Source organism: Strix uralensis, chromosome 6 (genome assembly GCF_047716275.1).
Source record: "Strix uralensis isolate ZFMK-TIS-50842 chromosome 6, bStrUra1, whole genome shotgun sequence".
Classification (NCBI taxonomy): domain Eukaryota; kingdom Metazoa; phylum Chordata; class Aves; order Strigiformes; family Strigidae; genus Strix; species Strix uralensis.
Genome location: NC_133977.1, coordinates 34868512 through 34890623, shown reverse-complemented (window position 1 = coordinate 34890623; position 22112 = coordinate 34868512). Strand labels below are relative to the sequence as shown.

At 42.6% G+C, this 22112-nt stretch overlaps 1 protein-coding gene across 4 annotated transcripts; it reads left to right on the top strand.

Annotated features, from left to right (window-relative positions):
- The first annotated feature begins 1273 nt into the window (after positions 1 to 1273).
- On the top strand, positions 1274 to 21590 carry LOC141945455 (protein mono-ADP-ribosyltransferase PARP14-like). Of its 4 annotated transcripts, XM_074873661.1 has the most exons (20): positions 1274 to 1503; positions 1622 to 1728; positions 1806 to 1839; positions 2766 to 2840; positions 3554 to 3751; positions 4730 to 4990; positions 6832 to 7068; positions 7940 to 10179; positions 11557 to 11790; positions 12074 to 12295; positions 13311 to 13401; positions 14339 to 14488; positions 15007 to 15069; positions 16115 to 16282; positions 16509 to 16661; positions 17154 to 17360; positions 17460 to 18053; positions 19186 to 19331; positions 19868 to 20042; positions 20265 to 21590. In XM_074873661.1, exons 1-20 carry the CDS (start codon positions 1311 to 1313, stop codon positions 20552 to 20554), a joined length of 5838 nt encoding a protein of 1945 aa, XP_074729762.1. In that variant the 5' UTR covers positions 1274 to 1310; the 3' UTR covers positions 20555 to 21590. The 4 variants fall into 4 exon arrangements, with proteins under 4 accessions (XP_074729762.1, XP_074729763.1, XP_074729764.1 ...); XM_074873662.1 differs by lacking the exon at positions 16509 to 16661; XM_074873663.1 differs by lacking the exons at positions 1274 to 1503; positions 1622 to 1728 and having other exon boundaries at positions 3014 to 3751.
- Positions 21591 to 22112: the final 522 nt, after the last annotated feature.

The window sequence follows — 22112 nt, the reverse complement described above, 5'->3', positions numbered from 1 at the left end:
AATAGGCAGTACTACTTTACCATCTTGACTTTCAGATTTCTTAGTATTGGGAACTGTTTGGTTTCCATGTAGGTTGGGATGTCTTTCCTACTGTGGCTTTGTTTTACTGTATTCGTTTCCACATTTTACACTGTTTCAAGCTTCCTCCCTTTTCTATGCATTAAGATACCAACTTCAGTTGTTCCTAAATGACCATGCTTTTCTGCACACTGAAACAAGCTGTGAAGATCAAATCTTTTGGTCTCTCATGTCACTTTCTGTCCCAGTAAGCCAGTTCACGATGTCAGACCCCTATCTGGTAACTCACCAGCTTCCATTTTATCTGTGGCAGTTTCGCAGGCTGAGTTTTGCAGCAGAGACCTGTTGACTGTCACTGAAAGCTCCCAACCCTTTATCCTATAACCAGCTGTACAGATCTTTACTTTTGAATCATAGGTGTACAGTTTAGGAATAAATCTACCTGAATTGCAGTCAAAAGACAGGTATTTTGCCTGGGTTACAGCAAGGGAGGAGAGCGTGTGCCTGGGATAACCGTTGAGAGAACAGTGCATTAGGAAACAAAGGATTAATTGCCCACTGAGAAACAAAGGCATGCCCATGGCTCTGCTCGGCAGCTAACCTCCACCCCTGCTTAATTTAATTTAATGACATTTGGTTGTTATCCATTTCCTCAGTGCACTTCCAGTGAAATTGGGGGGGAAATTTTCATTTATCTACTGTTTTAGTGTCTCATATTTAGGCATATTAGTAAAATACACAGCAAGAAATAGCTGAAAACTAACCTTCGCAAGGGGAAGCCCTAAGCACTCGGTTGGCAATGTCTCAGCTAGCTGACACCTTGGTCTGAGGAAAACACTCTTTTTCGTTGCAATCTTGCACAGTTGTATTTCTCATGGAGAACGATGGAAACGGGTAATTCTACTTTGCGGCACGACTTGATTCGGAAGGGTAACGCAGGGAGAGCGGGGTCTGCCCGACCCAGCGCCCGGCCGCTGTACGCTCGGGCACTGGAAACAGCTCTGCTTGTGACACCGGCTTCTCGGAGGAGCCCGTGCAAGCGCAGCACCGCGACTGTGATCCCCTGGGCCAAGCGGCCGCTGTGCCCCTCGGTGCTCTCCGAGGGCGGCGAGGAGCCGCGCCGGGGGACGGGCGTCTCCGGACGACCCGCTCGGCCGGGCCCTCAGGGGCGGCCCGCCCTCTCCCGTGCCCCCCTCATCCCTCCGGCGCAGGGCGGGGCGTGGCGCCGCCCGTCTCTTCGCCGAGGAAGCGAAACTGAAAGCGGCGGGGTGACGGGAGACGTCGGGTCGGCCATGGCGGGGCAGCGCGCGGGCGCCTTCCCGCTGCTGGTGCGCGGCGACTGGGGGCCCGCCGAGCCGCCCCCCGCCCTGAGGAAGAAGCTGCTCTGCTACTTCCAGAGCCAGAAGCGCTCGGGCGGCGGCGAGTGCGAGCTGCGGGCCGGGGCCGGGGCCGGGGACCTCCTCGTCTGCTTCTTCCACCCCGAGGGTGAGCGGCCGCGGCGGGGGAGGCGGGGGAGGCGATGGCCGCGATGGCCGCTGCCCGCGTTTCGCGGCGGGGCAGGGGGCGGCCGCGCTCCCCTCAGCGGTGCCTGTCGTGTTGGCAGTGAGGCAGCGGGTGCTCGACCGGCGGGTCCATGAGCTCGACTGGGGGCCCAGAAGGCGACTGTCGCTGCTCGTCACCGAGCTGCCCGCGGACGGCGACCCCGCGCAGGTGAGACGGGTGGCGCAGGGCGGGAGCGGGGCCGAGCGGGGCCGCCGGTAACCGCTCTCCTCTCGTTTCGCTTCCAGGAGGTGGGACAGGCCGGCGGGGCCGAGGCGCCAGGTAGGGTCTGCGTGAGGTGAGGCGCGGGGCCGGGACGTTTGCCTCAGCCCGGCGGGGCCGGGGCTGCGGGGCCGGGGAGGCCGGGCGGGAGGTGGCAGAAACCGGTGACCGAGCCGTCTGCCTGTCGAGTGCTTGTGCGGGCTGGCGTTGAGCTCTGCTCGCTGTTTTTCTCTTCCCCCCGCCCCCGCCAGCACTTTCCTTCATTTTTTTAACCCACAAAAGTAATTCGTAAAGCACGGCCCTTAAGTAATCTCCAAGGCATGCATAAAAATGGAACGGACTGACATTCTATGCAGATTTTGTTGCGATTCCAGCTGACATCACGCGTGTTCTCCCTGCGGGCCAGAGTTTGCTGCTCATACATAGCCCGCTTATTTCTACATTCAAGTTACTTATTTGCGCAAATGAGGGTGGTGCACGGGTGAAGGTGGACGGCGCAGACTAGAAAAGCAGTCTGATACGTTACCGTTATCTTTTTTCTAATTTAACAGTGTTCCTTATTGTTTTAAACTAGCAGGTAGAGATGTGCAGAATCAGAATACATCATGAGAGACACTTTTACAGAGGTGCCTGGTTTCTAAAAGCTTTTCCCTCCAGAGAGGGATGTCGCAGACAGATCTCTTGTTCGATGGCAGAGTTTTTGGTGAGGATAGAGTATAATGCATGTGAGGACCTGCTCGCAGTGGTTCACGCAGCATGACTATGTGCTAGTTTGTTTATTGACATTATGCCTGAGGCTTTTTTGAGCTTAAAGGGTGTTTTTGTAACCACATTCAACATGTGGTTTGGAAAAAGGAGGTCTGTGATTCTGGCAGTGTCAAATGAAACTTAAATTCAAGCTGTGTTAACTCCTGGGTCTATAGGAGCGTGACCTTTTTATTCTTGAAGTACACGGTAACTGAGAAATCATTGTCATTTATCTCTAGTTAATGAACCTCAGGTGTCTCTTCCCACCTGCCAAAATAAGGAGGCTTCTGTGTGCACTCAGCAGGAGAAGACAGGTAAGTGTGCCACATACCAAGCAGAGACCAGTGTATTCTCGCTTCATTGGTTTTCATTGACCTTTATGCTGCAGTAGTGCCCAGGTCACCTGTGTGGCTTGTGGTGTTTGTGTAATGTAGCGTAGGCATCATGGTGTCAGGCTAAAATAAATAATTTTTTTCTTTTGTATGAGTTCCTCTAGGAAACTCCCCACTTTACTGACTGCCTCAGACAGGTCAGTTCCTTAGGGAGAATACGCAGTGGATGCTGACCTGTGTTCTGAGTAAGGCTGTCTCTACCCAGCTGCCACCAGCCCTGCTGGGATGACCTCTGACCATCAGTAGCTCTGTGCCCCAGGTACACCTGAGCTCCTGTGGCAGCCAGCACGTGTAGACCCATGGTGTCCCACAGCTGGTTGCTTCCCCTTGTGGTAGATTTGTAAAGAAGCTTTCATAGCTGTTACTTCTTCTGTCCTTGCCTGGGGATGAATGGAAGCCTTTTCTCCTCAGCTGTTGATATGTCAAGTCACGCTAGAGATATGCTCAGCTTGTTTGGGATTTAAAGGTTGTTGTGGAAAAGAACCAAACAACCTGAATTACTGTTTATTTGCCTGTTCTTCTCCCTGATCTTATCTGTGATCTGAACAAAAAGCGGTGTGAAAGCTTGGAAGATAATAAGCTTGAATTGTTTTTAACTTTTGCTTAAGGCATTAGGGTGTGATCTTTCATTTCAGAATCATGTGAGAAATTGGAAGTGGAAAAAGCAACCTCTAGGAAATCTGTCATAGTAGTAACCACTGCCTCTGGGGAGGAAATAGAAGATGAGATTGTCGAAATGTACTTTGAAAATAAAAAGAAGTCTGGTGGTGGGACCATTGAGTCGTACATCAAAAAGGATCAGCAAATCATCATCACTTTTCAGAATGAGGAAGGTATGATCATATCTTGTAGGTGTTAAATTACTAAAGCTCTCTTTTGAAAATAGTGCTTTGCTGGTGCTGGATCTCTCTGTGGGCTTTGCTTCAGCGGAAATGGTGTCTTATTCCCAAAGAGTGACAGGATGTAAAAGGAGCAAATGTGCCTGTCTATCCAATGCAGATGTGGGTTTCTGATGGTGTTTATAATAACCCCTGGGGAAAGAAGTGGTTCTCTAGACCTTTCCCAAATTCTTGATCAAGGCTCCTAGAGAATAATGCAGGAGAAATGATGTCAGGAGCACTGCAGAGTAAGTAAGCTTTAATTCTATTTCAGAAGACCAGATAAAGCATAGTAGATTACTAACTGAAGATCATAGGTAATTGTTATTTTGTTATGTTTTCTTTCATATTCATTTCATTTGCCAGTTTTGGAAACTGGGAGGAAAAGAGGTAGTAAATATTACGTATTTGTAAGACACAGAGGTGAATGCTCACCTCTGTGGAGAAAATGATTTTAAAGTAGCCTCAGTTTATCAGTGGTTTACCTATGTTTTCCGCTACACTAAAGTGCTGTTGGCTACTTGTTAGTGTGTGAAGGATGTATACAGAAAGAGGAAACTAAATATTTAACTATATTTGACTATTTGTTAAATACACAAGGTAAGCAGGATGGAAAGCGTTTTCTTTACTTGCTGTTTATTAGATGTTACTGATCTGGAGAACAGTTTCTTGCACTTGAGGGCAGTAGAAAGGAGGTAGCACCTGAAAAAATAACTTTTTTTTTTCTTCTCTGGGGAGGCTGAGGACATCTAGATCATAGAGTAGCTTTTATCCTGACCCTAACTTTTGATGTAGTTTTGCCTTATTTATTTTTCTTCTGTGATATGAGAAAATATGACTGGCCAGACTTTTAAAGTAGAGTGTAATTTAATGTTGCTCTGCTGTGGCAGGAGGGGAAGGGAAGATGACATTTTTGTTTTCCTGTGGTACTAGATGCCCAAGAAGTTCTGCAAAGGAAGCATCACTCAGTGAAGAAAATTGACCTGTTCGTGAAGCCGTGGCAAGTGGAGGACTCTCAAGGATCCCTGTCTTCCACCGTAGTAGTGCTTGAAAATGTACAGGAGACAGTAAAATATTGCATGCTGATTATGCTGGTAGAGAACATCAGTGGCTTGTCAGAGGATGATGGTGACTTCAGTGTGGAAATGATACCTGAAATACATGCTGCTGTAGTCACTTTCACTGGAGATACTGGTAAGAAGTAGTCAGAGTTAAGGATCTTTCTTACTAGCTACTTGTGTGTGTGGGAGGGAGACTAAGCAGGAAATGAATGTTTTCTGTCATAGGTTTAAGGTGTAATCTGATATCACGTCACTTTAAATGAGGATTTACTCTACTAAAGTTATTGACAGCTTTTATCTGTAAGGTATAGAGGCCAGTGTAAGTCAGAAGAGGGCTAGCTCTGATTTGGATAGTAAACAGAACAGGTGGGACAAAAACTATACTTTATACAAGCAACTAAAGAATGTACTTAGAACAGATTGAGGCTCTCCTTGCCTAAAGGTGTTATATGTGTAATAAGTTTGTATGGATTTGAGGCAAAATTGAACAAGTACATGGAACAGAGCTTTTTAAGGTTGTTAAATAGACTTGGGAAATCCACTGTAACAGATTGGAGGCAGGGAGAGAATTAGGGAAGCAGCATCTTCTTATGGCTATTGTCCATATACCTCCTGTGGCCATTGCTGGAGACGGGGTGCTGAGGCAGGTCCAGCTGTCCTTCTGCAGAGTGGCAGCTGTCAGTTATGTGAAGTGTGGGATTAACACCGTATGCTTTGCCTCATTCTGAAGTACCAACTAGTTGTTAAGCTACTGCATGCCCACTGTTGTTTTTTAGTGTGTCTGATACGATATGCTTCTGCCTTATTAGTGATTGATGGTAAAGGCATCTTCCAGGTGGCAGAGAGGTGTCTGCTCCTACTTCTCACCAGTGAGAGGTTGGGGGGACTTCATGGGTGACTTACAGTTGATATTATTAACAAATTCCATCCAGGACATGGGCAACAGTAAGTGGTATGATAAAACCAGATTCAGAAACAGTGTAAGCCAATGCCATAGGTGATGTCGCAGAGATAACAGCACTGCATTACCAGGAGAACTGAATTAAACTAGCAGTGGTGAACTGGTTCCAGGATTCTGAGTGCTGCTGCACATGAGTCCTTTTGTGGACAGCATGATTGTACGTGTGCTTGATTCTGGGTGAGGAGGTGGGACAGGAGAATTCTGTCTTCTGTGTGGAAAAACTGTAAATCTCTTTAGGAGGTAGAACGTGATGAAAACAAGTTATATGCCACTTCGAATCAACTTCATGGGAATAGTTGTACTACTGGTAATATGTAAGAATGAAGTTGGTCAGAAATTTTAAAGTTGTGAAGGGATTAGTCTGTGGTATAATGAAATCAAAGAAGTTTTTTTAGTCTCTGAGAAGACGTAGGGTTTTCTGCTTTAGAACTCAGAAAATTTTGCCTCTTGTATTGTGGTCCAGTCCCAAATTCTTGGTGTAGCCTTTAGAAAATAAGAAGAGCCTTAAAAAACTTAATTGTGTGTTTGTCTGACAGATGTCAAAGTAACTTGACTATCTTTTACTGTGATAATAATGGGGGGGGGGATAGCCAAAAATAGAATGTGTTTATCACAAAACTGAAAGAATCCAAATTTGAACTGTTGACTTATGTCTGATTAGTTGTGTATAAAGCCATGGCCCCAAAACAAACCTGATCTTATTTTCTTTTGGGGTTAGAGAGACCCAGTGCTACTCAGTAGGAAAAATAGTGGCAAATTCTGGCTACAGTAGTTGTAGTCAACAGTTGTGATTAACCATGTGGTGAATACTAGGTGACAGATACTGAATAAGTGGAAAGAAGGAGCTTTGTGGGCACCTTGGAGTTGATAGGTGCTTTATAATTCAGTGCTTTGGTCAATGCACACAGCAGTAGTCTGCTAACATCATAGTAGAAAAGCAAGCTACTAGTTTAATCTTGGGGTTTTTTTGTTTCTTTGGTTTTTTTTTTTTACCTCCTTTCTTTTCTTTCTAGATGCAGGGGAATTTGCTAAAAAGCTTAATCAACACCACAGAGCAAAGAAACAAAATATTACTGCACGGTGCCTTGAGATAACAAAAAGCATTAGGGCTGAAAATATACCACCTAACACACCCAGTGACTATATAACAGTTTACTTTGAAAATAAGAGGAACGGAGGTGCGCAAGTGGTGGATGTTCAGCAGCTGCCTGATGAAGATGCAGCTATCATTACATTCAGTGACCATAAAGGTAATGCAGAAATATGAAGCCCTTACTTCTTTGAGATCCTTTCACTTAAAGATCAAAACGTGGATTTTCTAGAGAAATGCCTACTTTGCCCTCATAAAACAGTAGATCTGGTACTTTGTCAGCAGATCTCTGCTATATGGAGTGCAAGCTTAAGTTTTGAACCAGCTGGGAATGAGGCATAGAATTTTTTCCTTTTCATACACAGTTTCTTTCACCCAGGCCTTGATCCATACCAGGTTATGGTTTGAGTTCAATAGAGGAAGCACAGCCCCACGTAATGCAGGAGACTTCTCCCCGCTGCCTTCCCCACCAGCTGCCCTGTGGCAACGTGTGCTGCCTGGCTGTCTGAGGACAATTTCTTGGACAGCTTTTTAGCTGGAGAGCAGGTGCTGTGGCTTGTCCAGCCAGTGACAAGCATCAGCATCTGTGGAAAATGGAGGACAAGGAGGAAGCTGGAGGCCTTGGAGTGAAGGGAAGGGGTGAAGGGAAGTTGAAGAAAATAGATGCTCATTTTGGGTGAAACAGAGGAGCTGTGATTTGATACTGCTGAGTAATAGCCCAGACAACCACTGAGTTGGGCACTTGAAGTACAGCATATAACAGAAGTGGGGGCAGGGACAGTGCTGTGCTTACCTCCTCCTGGAGGTGGATGGTGTTGATTATTAACTGTCTATCTTAACTTTTGGCATTTAAAGCCAGTAACTCTTCAGTAATTTGGAATTATTACTATCTGGGAAGGGGGGGAAAATTAATGTAAATTATTCTTAGACATAACAAACATTATGTAGAAGACAAAGTTTAAGAAAAACTGCAGAAAATCTTGGGTTTTGTGCTAGCATTAATTGTTTGGGGTTTTGTTTGTTCATTTTAGATGTAACCAATATCTTGGCAAAGCAGCATTCACTCAACAAAACACCAATCTTTGTCTATCCTTACTACATCTCACTGGGAGCAGCTCTATATGGAAAGGAAGCACCACAAATAAAGAAGCCAGATCCAATTGTAGTGCCTCTGGATCTGTTTATCTGGTGTTACTTGCAGAAAAATAATAGGCTAATTGAGGCAATAGGTTCTGAAATGGCGAAGTATAATTGTGACCTAACGTGGCCTGAACCCCGCTCTGCAAACCCAGAAGTTACTTTGCGTCCTTCAGCTACTTTGTCTGAGCAGAAGAGATTAGTATCTCGATTGATCAAGACATGGAATGAAAATGTTTCCACAGCATTTTCACGTAGCATATCTAAGTACAAAGCAATTACATGTCAAGTAAGCACAGATGTGTGGGAAGCCATTAGGAACAGCTTTACCCACGATGAAGTTCTGATAATTCCACCTGTTTCCAAGGGTTTAATTGTTATAGCAGGTGAAGAAGAAGTTGTGAAGAAGGTTGAACAAGAACTGAAGGTTCTGATAGAAAAAGCCACCCGAGAAATTGAAAGAGAAAAGCAAAGAACTGAAGAAATGGTGATGCTAAGTCCAGGGGAATATGCAATTTTACTGAGTACTGGTCTTGAAGAAAAAATTCGTACGGAGTTCCCAGCCCTGCAGATAACTTATGATCATTTGCAGAAGTTAATTAACCTATGTGGAATGCCTGAGGAAGTTTATAAAGTAAAAGGGGAAATATTAGAACATATACGCAAAATGGCAAAGACAACAGTTAATATCCACCCTTATATTTTCCAGTTTTTAGTGCATATTGATAATGAAACCCTGTCGCAGAGCCTGTTTATGTCAAAACAAATTAGGGCCTTTTATGAGCTTGACACAGAAGCTATCATCTTGAAAGGAAGTGCTGCTGAAGATCTACAAAAAGCAGAAGAAGAAATAAAGAACGAACTGGACTACAAATGCATTACTTTGGAGGATGAGTCAGTCCTCCAGAAGAAGGAATGGAGGATGCTCACCAAGCTAAACTGTTCTAATGAAGCCGTAACAGTCACTCAGGTAGAGAGTCAGGTTATCATTGCTGGCTTTTCTCAAGCAGTAGCAAAAGCCTTTGAGGAACTTTCTAATTTTGTAGATGAAAACACACAAATGCAAAAGGTAATTGGAGGAAAGCCCACGGCGGTCGTAATGTTTTTTGAGAAAGAGAAGACCAATGTTTGGGGTGACTTAGAGAATAAAGGTGTGAAAGTTGACTTTAGCACACAGGAGAAATGTAGAGTTATATCCTTGAGTGGGCCGAGAAGCGAAGTGCTGAAGGGAGTCACCTTAGTAGAGCAAATTCTGTCTGGCCTGCATTATAAGCGTATGGTAATTAAAGAGCCAGGAGCTAAGTCATATTTCAAAGAACGAGAACACTTTTTTGCCGCCACTGCGAAACAAAACTTTAAGTGCCTAGTGAGGCTGGAAGAGCCATCAGAACAGCAAGAACACAGTAATACAGGCAAGCCCTATAGGCAGGTGACCATGGATGGAATTGTAATAGCAGTGTATAAAGCTGACTTGTGTACTCATCCTGTTGATGTTGTGGTAAATGCTTCTAATGAAGACTTAAAGCACATTGGTGGCCTTGCTGATGCACTGTTAAAAGCAGCTGGTCCAGAGCTGCAACAGGAGTGCGATGAGCTGGTGAGGAAAAACGGGACTTTGCTGCCTGGGTGTGCAGTTATCACGGGTGCTGGGAAACTCCCCTGCAAGAACGTCATTCATGCTGTTGGGCCCAGGTGGAAGAAGGATGAAGCAGAAAAGTGCGTGTACTTGTTAAGAAAGACAGTGAAGAAAAGTCTGCAACTCGCTGAAACATTTAACCATCATTCCATAGCTCTGCCTGCTATAAGTGGAGGGATTTTTGGCTTCCCGCTGGAACTGTGTACGTACTCAATTGTATCCTCCATCAAGGAGACCTTGGAAGAATCCATGGGGGACAGCAGCTTGAAGGAGGTTCATCTTGTGGATGTTGCACAGAATAACGTTCAATCTTTCAGCAAGGCACTGAGTGAAGTGTTTTCAGATTATTCACCTTCCTGCAAGTCACCGTATCAGACCAGTACAGTTCATCAGCCTAGGAAAAGAAAAATTACTCAAAATAGCAAGAACTTCCCGGTAGTAACAACTGAGGAAGGCATTGATATCATGCTGAAAAAAGGAAGCATTGAAGATGCCACAGTAAGTGTTTTAAATTTTCTGCTTTTAAAACATCAAGTGATTTTTTTCTTTTTCTTTAAAAATAACCAAACACAAAACCAAAAAACCTTAGACCACCATCTGTAATTAGTGGTGTAACATGTTTGATATGTTACTGAAATTGACTATTGCTGCTGATAATAAGAATTGCTATGAGATGACTGTCTTGCATGATAGATACAGATGGCTGTGCAGCACTGCATTTTGTCATCATCTGACACAGAGGCACGCAGATCCCTGTGGTACACAGTGCATTACAGTTTAGCAGAAGCAGGTCAGCAGGTATGGTTCCGGGCTCTGAAATCCCCTGACCCCACCTGCATGCAGCATTGACCTTCCCAGAAATTCTGATTACAAGACTGGTACTACTGCAACAGCAAAAGAGGGTGCTCAGTGTCAGTTAACGCAAGTACCCTGCCGTGTGAGGGTGGCTGGGCTGCTTCCAGATCCACTGTGGTCCTGAGGCAGCACAGACACGTGCGTCTGAGCCCTGGGCCCGCTGCCAGTCTGGTTCTCCCTGCATCTGTAAGATATTCATGTGGGGAGCTATTATTTGTTATGTCATTGGTGAACACCGGCACGAAACATGCAGTTGTTATTGCATTTCCTGGGGAGGACCAGCTTCACTAATTGATTTCCAGTTGCTTCTGGTATTGAATTGCTGTTAGCTGGCTGATAGCTACTTTTCTGGAATCACCGATACTGGAAGGATCTCCTTTCAGAACCCTTTCCATGGTGGCCAGCAAATCCTTTCAGGAGTGGATGCCTCTCACAGCTGGTGTATGCAGCAACTGCAGTTGGCTAGGGTAGAATATACATTAAAACGTGTCTAGAGGTCCTTCCTGAGGAGCTGAGTATAGTGCTTGACACAATGTTCATAGCCCTTTGTATTTCTCTCCCTTATCAGTTACTGCTTTTTGCACTTCTTTCTCCTTAACTTTCCTCCAGTCTTGTTTGTCTTCAGCTTCTCCTTTTTCCCTAGACCAGCCATGCATGGGAGGTCCTGCTTACCTCAGCAAACACAGAGTTTTTTTCATCTGCAAACTTCTCTGGGAGAACAAACTTGCATAAACGCTTTTCAAATGGGGGTAGAATGAGTAGACCAAGAATTCAGAATTTTAACTTTCTCCCATTGGGTTGAAATGAGTTTCACTGTTAACTCAGCCTTTGTGTTGCTTCAGGCAGGCTCATGATATTAGAATTGAGCATAACTTCTGGTTTATTCCAAAACTTTGTTCACCCTGATTGCTGTCCCAAAATTTTGCTCTGTAAATTAGCAGGCAGGCCGTATTTTATTAATCAGTGTGAAATTTAAATTTGATACTTAAAAGCTAGAGTTTTTCCTTGTGTGTTTTTCAGACAGACATTGTTGTCATCAGTGTTGCCAAAGATCTCCGGCTTGATAAAGGGCCACTCTCTAAAGCTTTGCTAAGCAAGGCAGGGCCAATGCTTCAGACGGGCTTAACAGGAGAAGGCCTAGGAAGAACACCTGAGGAAGGATCTGTGTTCAAAACAGAAGGTTACAATCTAGGTTGCAGTGTTGTGCTTCATGCTGTTGTACCTGCATGGTCCCAGAGACACCCATCTCCAAAGGTATAAGGGTTTTTATTTGCCTGAACTCCAATTTGATTGGGCTTTATAGTGGGTTTAATGCTACTTTTCCTTTGAAATGGGGGACAGCGTCATAGGAGATGAGAGAATTTGGCCTGTTCTTTTTTAACTGTGTGGCTGATCCCTTGTTGACTAATATATTCCCTGTGATGTATGCAATTACTGTATTTTAATACCAAGAGATAGCTAAAAGGGAAAGTGCTACATTGCATGTACTGGAAAAAAAATTACTTTCCGTAATTGGAAAAATAATTGTGCTTTACAGGTCTTGGGCAACATCATCACAAAATGCCTGGAGATTGCTGAGGAACTATCTGTAAAGTCAATTACTTTCCCAGCGATTGGGACAGGGAATTTAGGATTTCCAAGGTCTGTTGTTGCTAAATTACTGTTTGACAAGGTATTTGAATTCAGTAGTAAAAATGGAGTAAATTCTCTTGAGGAAGTTCACTTTCTGTTGCATCCAAAAGACACAGCTAATATTCAGGTGAGTTACCATGTTTTTCTGTCTTTTTTTATACACTGGTTTATTTGGGTCTATCCCATGATAACTGGCTATCTGATGATCTCCAAAGACTCCACAGGGTGTTTGTTCTTATGCTAAAGAAAACGTTTGCTGACAGTCTCTCTTGTCTGTGCTCGAAGTTCTCTTTTTGGTTCTACCCGTCATGGTCACCTGCCTGTCCTGTACAGCCTGCTCCCTTCCTGGCCTTTTCTGTTCCCTGGCAGTAATACAGATAAAAGTGTAATTACTCTTTATCTCATGAACTCACCTAATTCTTAAGTACATAGGACTTGCCTACAGATAAATTTGCTGCAACTCCTGCATAGATGTCTTCACTATTGGAAAAAGTAGTGCTTTCAATGGAGAGCTAGTGTCTTTTTAGGAAGAAAAATTATGCTAGAATTGCTGTGCTGGTAAACTTCTCCAGTAGAAACGTATCGGTATGCTACATCCCCCTTTCTTCAGTATCATGTTAGCACAAATTTTCTATCTCCACGCTCAAGTTATTCATCTCACACATGAATCTCTCAAAAGAGAGCAGTCACACTGTGAATTAATGTCCAAATATGTGTTTCTGCATCTGATCACTTCTATTTTGTGCAGTATCTAATACATTTTGAAAGGCCAAACTTGAAGGCTACTGTGCTAAAGCCTGAGCTATTGTGCATAGAGAAGGCTGGTATTAGCTGCAGGACTTGAGTTAGAGTGTAAACTAGCCCCTCAGCGTAAGGATGCCATCTGTTAAGGTATCCCTCTAGAATGGTAATTAGGGCTTTGACTTAGTTATTTATCAGTTCTGTCTATTGCTTGCACTGAACAACCTTGTGTCTGAGAACAACAGTGTGTCAAGACTTGCCATCAGCATTATTGGCAGATGGTATGAAGTAATTTGCATTAAGCTCTTTCTAAATGTGTTTTAACTTTACTTTTCAAACCTTTATGTCTACTGTGTAATCTAAAGACTGCTGCAGGGGTTGATTGTAATTGCCTTCTCTAGGAATTTTCAGATGAACTTGAGAACAGGTGTGGAAATACTGTAGATGTTGAAGTGCAGCAGACTTCTCCAAATAAGGCTAGCCAAGACACAGGTAAGCTTGTTTCACAGAAGTTGTGTGCCTAGTGCATTTTTTAATTGTTTTAAATATTCCAGGGAATGCATTCATTATGAATGTTTAGATACTTGGTGAGCATGTCATTCCCAAAGTCCAAGTAGCAGCTGAAGTGGCTGCTGTAAAGGCAACATATAGTATTTTCAGGCTGAGTGTCTGTAATGTCTGAAACAGTGTTGGAGATGCTAAGAAGAAAAAAGTACCTGTGATTCGTTATCTGGATAGTGCCCCTACAAATCAGGACAGCAGAAATTATCATGTGCCAAAGACACAAGTAGAGCTTTTTCTTTTATTGCTGCAGTACTTGATTAGATCGGGAACAGGTCCTCTTCCCTCTTGGGAAGGCAGGTGAGTTTCTGGTTATGTTTAAAGTGGTCTCTTTGGAATACTCTTAAATCTCTTACACTTTCAGATGAATAGCAAAACCAAGTTGAAGTATCTTTGGTGTTATCCAGCCTAATGGAAGTGCAGAGTGCAGCAAATTAGTTACACGTTGAAAACTTAATCAAGTTTTTCCAAATAACGCATAGATAAAAAGTTCCTGTCACACAGTAGAGAACGGCCCTGAAAACTGTGAGACAGAGGAGCAGGGGCATGAGGCTTGGAAAGTTTGCTGCTTTCTTACCTGGGTGTTTTGCAAAGTCTTATATTATAAAATGTCGCAAAGTAGTGTCTGTATACTAGGTGTGCAGCAAAACCAAGTTTTTTCTGCCATCTCGGCGTGAATAGCAATGATGGGTTGATCAGAGACTCCTGTGAGAAGGAATGATTTTCAGTTAACATGGCAGGCAGTCCTTTTCACAGGCTGAGTCTGGAGCCAAACTGTGGTCTCTGTAAGCGTTGTACCCATGTACAAGTCCTTTATCTCTTATCTCATTGCTCCCTTCTGCTCATGGTCTATATTTCTTTCCTGCAGCTTCCTCTGGTACCTCTTCAACCCCAGCAGAGAACGCACATGAAATGACATTTGGCTCCGTTGTGTTCCGGGTGGCGGAAGGCGATATTACCAAGGAAGAGGGCGATGTCATTGTAAACATAACAAACCAAACCTTCAGCCTCAAAACAGGTATTTTAGTTGATATTATGTGTGAAAACAGGTTGTGTGATTGGAAGGGCTGCATAAGAAGAGTAGGAAGTATTTTTTTCAATGTTTGAAATCTTTTTGTTTCACAGTGTAGTTTCTATTTTGCTTCTTAGGGTACAAAGGTTCAATTAGGAAGTGTCTGAAACTTTCTTGTTAATCTGTGTTACAGAATGGCATGTTTAAGACTCTTGCAAAAAGGGAAACTAATAATTTTATTTTTTTGTATAGAATCTTTTTATAGAACATCTCTTGGACTAAAGGGAAAGACAAACCTCAATGAGGTTTTGACCTCAGTGAAACTTGTTAGGTACTTTAGACATCACTTTGAATTGAAAAGCATAAGCCTAAAATTTAGGTAACAGTGCTTTTCACTTACAACCTTTACTGTTACCAGGATTGAGACATTTTAGATATTATTTGGTACACAGTTCTGCCTCAGATGGGACTTTAACGGCATTAACAGTAGTAACAGTGGATTTATATGCCTCTTCTCATTTAAGGTGTCTCTAGAGCAATTCTGAATGGTGCTGGAAAAGAAGTTGAAGATGAATGTGCTCAACTAGGTATGGTACAACATTTCTGACCTCCTTTCTGAAGGTGTTCGTGCACGGCAGGGAATCCATTGGAATACTTTCTCAGTGCCTACTGTACATCCCATATGTATTATGCACTGTGTTACATCAGCTAGTTTTTAATCAGTTTTTGATATTTGTAAAACATCTAATGAGGGAAGGAAAAGAAAAATCTTCAAGAAGAGAGGGCTTCTGAGCATATGTAAAGAACTAAACCTATCCATTATTGCATCCTCTTATTCCAGTAAAGCTTTCCACGATAAAAACAAACCGAGTCTACATTGAACAGAGCCATGAGGAAGGGATGATGTTGGCAGAAATGTTAATATAGAAGCCATACCTCACTGGAAGCAACTTTCTATCTGCAACTCCTTTTGTCATTCCTGAGTGAGAAAATGTTTGCTGTTGGCTTAACTAGCAACTCACTACCACATCATCTGTGTGACCAAGAGGGAAAATTAGTGAAGCTGGGTTCCTGCCTCAGAAGAGGCATGCATTTGTAGACCAAATTGAGTTAGTGAACAGCAAATCTAATGAATGGGGAGTAAGAATGGACAAGTATGTGGTTTAAAACCCCACTAAATAAGGGAAGTGGGAAAGAGGCTGGTGTGGAGGTTAGCTTGGAAGACCAACCAAAGGAAAAGTTATGTGAAGGAGATAATAGGTAAACCCCTGTTGCGCAGGCCCAGAGTATAATTCAGGCTAGGCAGCCTGAGGGTAGATGGTGTGCTTGCATGTGTATGAAGACAGAGGGTAGTAGTAGTCTGGATGAAGTTCTTCAAGTCTGCAGAGCAGACTTGACAAATAAAGGCCCACAAAATTTATTTGCCAAATGAGGCAAATGTTTTACAGACATAAAATGAATCCTCATGCCTTGAAAGTGAAAAGAGAGAGAGGGTTGCACAGTTTGTGGAAGGAGACTTGAAGCTTATCTATATTTATATTTATTATAATTTCTTATCTCCTAATGAGGATTAGTACACATCTGTATTGTGAATAATTGTTGATTGATTATGTTCTCCTACTTATGTTTCAGCCTCACAATCTAACAAGAGCTATATCACCACCCAAGCAGGAAGCCTGCCATGCAAAAAAATAATTCATTTTGTTGCCCAAGATGATATCAAGCTGCTAGTCTCTGAAGTGCTTCAGGAGTGTGAATTACAGCAGTACACCTCTGTCACCTTCCCAGCAGTTGGAACAGGTCTGACTCCCTTTTGAAATGGTTTCAGTGCCTGTGATTCTGCTGATCTCAGGGTTCAAGCGATGGGTTTGATTTATCTGAAGGGGTTATTCTTTGGTGAAAATAAATTCAGAAGCTGCGGACTTTAAAATTGTTATTGGAAGCTTATGAAGACCTAGAAAGCTTCACTCCTGACTAGTATGTAAAGAGTATGAGCACTCTAGAGCTGACACTTCCTTGCTAACAGGGATTCAAAGGTATGTCTGTACTTCTTGGAGAACCATAAATATTTGTCACAGCAGCCTGATCTGTGTGGGCAGCTCATCAGAGAATATCCAGGGACCTACTTCTCCATTGCTGAAATCAGTAGACGATGCAACTCTGGCTAGCAGTTGCACAGGTAGGGTTGATACAGATGGAATGTGAACCTGTTAAAAAGGCCAGATTGTCCCTTTTTCTTCTCATTGTTTTTAGTTAGATCAGTAGAAATCCCTAGAGTCAGAGAATCCAGAAGTGGGCCCCATGCATGCAGGGATCTCTTGCATGAATAAAACCAGACTCCTTTTTAAGCAATGAGTTGGCTACTGGGCCACTGAATGTCAGGCCTGTGGCCTGTTAGGTAACCAAGCTGTGTCATCTACATTGTAACCTGATCAGTCACCATGTCAATAAAAGTAAACTTCCATTCTTCTCTTGCTGGAAAGGTGGTCTTGAACCTCCTTTTCCTGATAAACAGAAACCTTTGCTAAATAGCCAGCCTGAAGTTATTTCTGACTTGCTTGTGGTCCAAGTGATTGTGGGTATGTTCATAACTGTTCTTTTAAAGATATTTTAACCATTTGTAACAGTTATTAATGCTTTTTAAAGGCAAAATGTTTATAACTTGTTTCAGGTGAGGCAGGCCGTGATCCAGCTGTAGTAGCTGACAACATGATAGATGCAGTAATGGACTTTGCAAAAAGTAACTCTGCTCCATCTGTGAAAACTATTAAAGTTGTCATCTTTCAGCCACATCTGCTGACTGTGTTCCATACAAGCTTGCAGAAAAGACAAAGTTGTGCTAAAAGAGCAGCCAAATTACTGTTTTCCAAGATAACATGTAAGTAGATGTCACTTAAATACAGGATATGGATCAATCTGTTTAGCACCAGCTGATAATGGTTAATATTCATTACAACATTTGTGTATTTCACTGTAGCATTCTGGAGCTCTGAGAAATGTTCCCCAAAGGAAAAAAACGAAGCAGTTTTGGAAAACAAAATTGAAGTGGCTGTTGTGCAGATTTGTGGTGAAAACAAAAATAAAGTGGAAGAAGCTGAAAGCTGGCTGAGAAGTGCAATTTTAAAGGGACAGTTTAAAAGAGAAATTTCAGATGAGTCTATCTCTCATTTCGGTGAAGTGGAGAGGGAGGAACTGCGTAACCTACAAAAGAAATTAAACATTGCTCTTCATTTGAATAGTTCCACTATTCGAATTTCAGGTGTTGAGAAAGATGTCTGGATTGCTTATTCAGCCATTCAAGAAATGATCCACAGGGTAAAAGCTGCTAAACAGGAAGAGAGCAGGGCAGAACTTTTACAAAACATAATTGAGTGGAAATATCTTAAAAAGGATACCTATGTGCCCTTTGACCGTCTCACAAATATGCAGTTGGAAAATGCTTTCACGGGAAAGCAGAGAGGTGTTTCAGTCGTCATTGATAAGAAAAAACACACAGTGGATATAGAAGCTAAATGTGCTTTGGATGACCAAGGAAAATGTATACCCATTATACGTGTTAATAAATCTGAAGGTAAGTAAAAGCATCTGGTCAGATTGATGTTCTCATGTTAAAGCCGGGTTGCATCCAGCCTAGTAAGAGTCAGAAAACGTAAGAATATGCGAAATATTGTTAGGAGCTTTGTGCAGGTCCATTTCTGGAGAAAGTAGAAAGGAACTGATTTGGGAAATGAAAATAAAAGAATCCTGCAGTTATTTAAAATTTTTGGAAATGTAGGTAAGGTGTTCTGAGGTTCTTAACAGGCTTACTAGCAATAATTAGATGTTTGTAGCCGTTGTCATTCTAGATCTTGGCTCATTTCTGTTCTTGAGATGTACCCCCTTCCATTTACTTCTGGTCCTTTATAAGGAGCTACCTTTTTCTTATTCATCCATACAGGTCTCTTCCCAGAGTATTATTTTTCTTTGTCCTGTTGTGACTTAGTTTTACAGGGGCACATTTTATATCTTGATGGGAACAACTTTTTTGTCCAGTTAATGCTTGAAAGTGAAAGTGGACAGGTTTAAGTAACTGTGCAGCTCCTAGTGCCTTAGTAATGCCTCCTGCACATATTTTCAGATTTTTATTTTTTGTTCTCTTACCAAAAAATGTCACTTCTAATTGAGGCAATTAGCTATAATGCTGGATGTCTGTAGCATATGCATCGGTCAGTGTTACTATTTGACAATACAGCTAGATATTAGGCCTCACATGAAATGAGAGAAGGGAAGAGTTCTGCTTTTCAGATGGAGAGTATGTTCTTGAACTTTTAAATTTAAAACCTTCCTTGTTCAGATGCTTTGCTCCTAGTTGATGAGAATTAACTACTCAGTAAGTCTGCATTTGCTTCATGTCCTTGAAAACCTGATTTTTAGGGAAGGCTACTGGTAAAAGATGTTGCAAAGGATCTATCTTCATCCCTGAAGAACAGATTTGTCTGGAAACTACCCATTCAGGCCCATCAATTGCCAATGTAGTTGCAAACTAGAAACTACAATGCCCTAATCCTTTGGTGAAAGACCCATGGAATACTCTTGGCTGACAGAGACCAGTAGGCACTAGTGATAAGCTAGACATATGGTCTTTTAGAAGGGCTTGTAGCAGGGCATATTTTGTTTCAAGCAGAGGATTTGGGTAAATATGATTGATTATGTTAATTCTGCAGATCAAGAGTCAACAGTGCTCCCTGCAACGTGGGATGATATGCAAGACCAGCGACTCAAAATAGTGGAACTAAAACCAGAAACAAAAGAATATAAAGATGTGCAGGAAAGGTTTCTGAAGACCTGTCAGTCATTTAAAATTGAAAAGGTAAAAGCATGTCATCATTTCTGAGCATAAATATTTTGATAGCAAGTGATGAAGAATACTAATAACAATGGAAAAATAAATTTCAGTGGGATTTCTGAAGTTGGACAAGTATTTTTGGCTGTCAGTAACTTTAATCAGCATCAGTTTACTGTTGCAGTTGAGATATTTGGAGAAACTTAAGCAGTTGCTTCTGCAGCACCAAGGGAGAGTGCTCTTTCTTTAAATTGCTTTTGCTCTAGTAGAGCACAGCATTTGCTCACTTAAGCCATGTGTGCTTTGCAGGTAGGCATCTATGCCCCAGAAACCTGTGAAACTGTCCTATATTGTTTCCTATGGAGCGTTTCTGTCATCTTTGGGGCTGGGTTCTGCTGTCCATAGTACCAAAGTTTGGAGTGATTTGATCACCTTATTTCATAATCTGGTATACATACACTGGAGCTAGGAGGAGAATCTTGGAAGCAGATTGAATTGTGATACACTAATATTTTTCATGACAGCAACCTTCTTTCTGTCTGTCTGTCTCTCAAAATTTGCAGATTGAAAGGATACAGAACCCATTTTTTTGGAAGGCCTACAAAATAAAAAAGCGTGAAATGGATAACAAAAATGGTAACACAAATAATGAGAGGCTTCTGTTTCATGGGACAAGTAAAGAGTCATTAACCTTAATTAACAACCATGGATTTAATCGGAGCTATGCTGGAATGCACGGTAATGTGAATTTCAAAACAACTCTTGTTTTCCTGAATAGGGCTAGGACAGATGCCATGCCATCTGTATCGCCCTGCCTTGTATGCAAAATTATTTGTGTTGTTATGTCTTCCTATTGCAAATAAAAAGCAAAACTGTCAAGAGAGTCACAGGCTCTGAAGATGGCAGATAAGCGATTGCTGCTAATGAAACGCTCATAAACATTTGTTTTTCTGACTACAGCTGCAAACTTTGGAAATGGAACGTACTTTGCTGTTGACGCCAGCTATTCTGCCTACGACACCTACTCTAGACCAGATGTGAATGGGAGGAAGTACATGTACTTGGCTCGAGTCCTTGTTGGAGAGTATTCTCAGGGGACAAAAGGATCAATTACTCCAGGAGCAAAAAACGCTAGTAACTCTATAGATCTGTTTGATAGTTCAACCGATAACATGAACAAGCCATCCATGTTCATCATATTTAATGACATTCAAGCTTATCCAGAATACCTTATCACTTTCACTAAATAAGGGTTTTGATTGCAGCTAAGGTTTCATGTCTTTCAGTCTGGGTATAGGACAGAAACACTTACAACGAAATACACAATGAAAATAATAGTTTTATCAAATTGATTTCTTAAAGCTCGTTTACATTTAAGCAACCTCTGGCACTTCTTGATAGCACTGAAATTGACTGCTTGTTTACGCAGGGAGTAGCTGAACGATTTAACATTTGAGCTCAAAATAACCGCCGTTAGGTTACAGATCAAGTCTTTATGCTGTGATAGCCTTTCCGTGCACCCTTATGGCCATCCTAGTTGCACTAGGAAGTGGGGAATGCTGGCAGGGGATTGGAAGGGATCTTCTTTCAGCCACTAACCCCTCAATGTTGCATTTCTGATGGCTTCTTACAGTCTGTAAATGACAGTCTGCATCATGAATTATGATACAGTGGTTTTCAATAAACAAACTAATTGTAGTTAATGGCTTGTGTTTGTCTAAACCTTTCCAAGTATTTAGCATTGATTTTCAACCAGTGAACTGCAATGATCTTGCTTGTTTTTAATGAGATAACCTTCCCTGGCAGGTTAATAAGAGGTTCTACAGAATGTTATAGAAGTTGCCTGAGTTACTTATAGCCTAAGAGAGACAGGAAAGTAAATTTTGAGAAGGTGTTTCTGTTGTCATACACCAGCTGCAGCAACCTTCCTGTGATCTTAAGGAGAAATCAATAGAGCAAAGAAAACCATAGAGGGGTTTGAGGGAGGTTGTTAAGCCTTAAAATAAATAGGTTCTCAAAGGGGTAATCATTAACGACATTAACATTGAAGAGGGTGCAAGCAAACTCAAGGTCTATGTATCCTTAGCTGACTTACCATTGTTATAATACTAAAAATCACACCTATAGGTTGTGAAGACCCTTCCCCTGAGCATGTGTAGTAGTAGAAGTGTTGTGTCAGCAGTATTATAATTGTATCTAAATTACTAACCAATCATTATAGAGGGGACGGATGTGGAAAATTACTAACTCTGCAAGTTTTGTGTATAAATATAGCTTGAAAAGTCATGTTGGTGTGTTTGATTTGTGGGAAGCCACAGCGTGCCTAGGCTTGCACAACGCTTAAATAGATAAGCAATGTCTCTCCTGAGTCAGTGACTGGTGACCTGTTGCACACCGGGCGCCGAAGCCCCTTGTTGGACATCAGCTGGTCTGTCAGCGCGGCAGGAGCCAGGGTGCTGGCTCAGGGTGCTGGCTCAGGGTGCTTCACTGCAGCTGGTGGGTCCCTTTCTTTCCAGGAGATAGTAAAGCCTCTGTTTGCAGCTTCTCCATCACTGTGAGGAGCTGTGGACAGCACCAAGGTGTTTTTTCACCAGTGCTTGTGCTACCCGTGCCTAGAGCATCAAGCACGGAGCAGAAACCTGTAGCACTGGGCTGTGCGCAGGAGATGAGTGAAAGAGGCTGCTTCTCCAGCCGAGTTTGTTATAATCGAAAGGCAAGGGGAGAGGCGGAAGATGCCAAGGCGGCCTTGTTCCTCCGGCAGCCTGATGGGCTTCCAGCTCCCGGCGCGGGGAGCGGGAGGACATTTCA

What these genes read in the sequence shown, in the direction of transcription:
- LOC141945455 (XM_074873661.1), top strand. Translation starts at nt 1,311, where the DNA reads ATGGCGGGGCAGCGCGCGGGCGCCTTCCCGCTGCTGGTGCGCGGCGAC. An exon ending in TAAGGCTAGCCAAGACACAG is followed by an intron (nt 13,402 to 14,338) that starts GTAAGCTTGTTT and finishes TCTTTCCTGCAG; the next exon opens with CTTCCTCTGGTACCTCTTCA. An exon ending in CTTCCCAGCAGTTGGAACAG is followed by an intron (nt 16,283 to 16,508) that starts GTCTGACTCCCT and finishes CCTTGCTAACAG; the next exon opens with GGATTCAAAGGTATGTCTGT.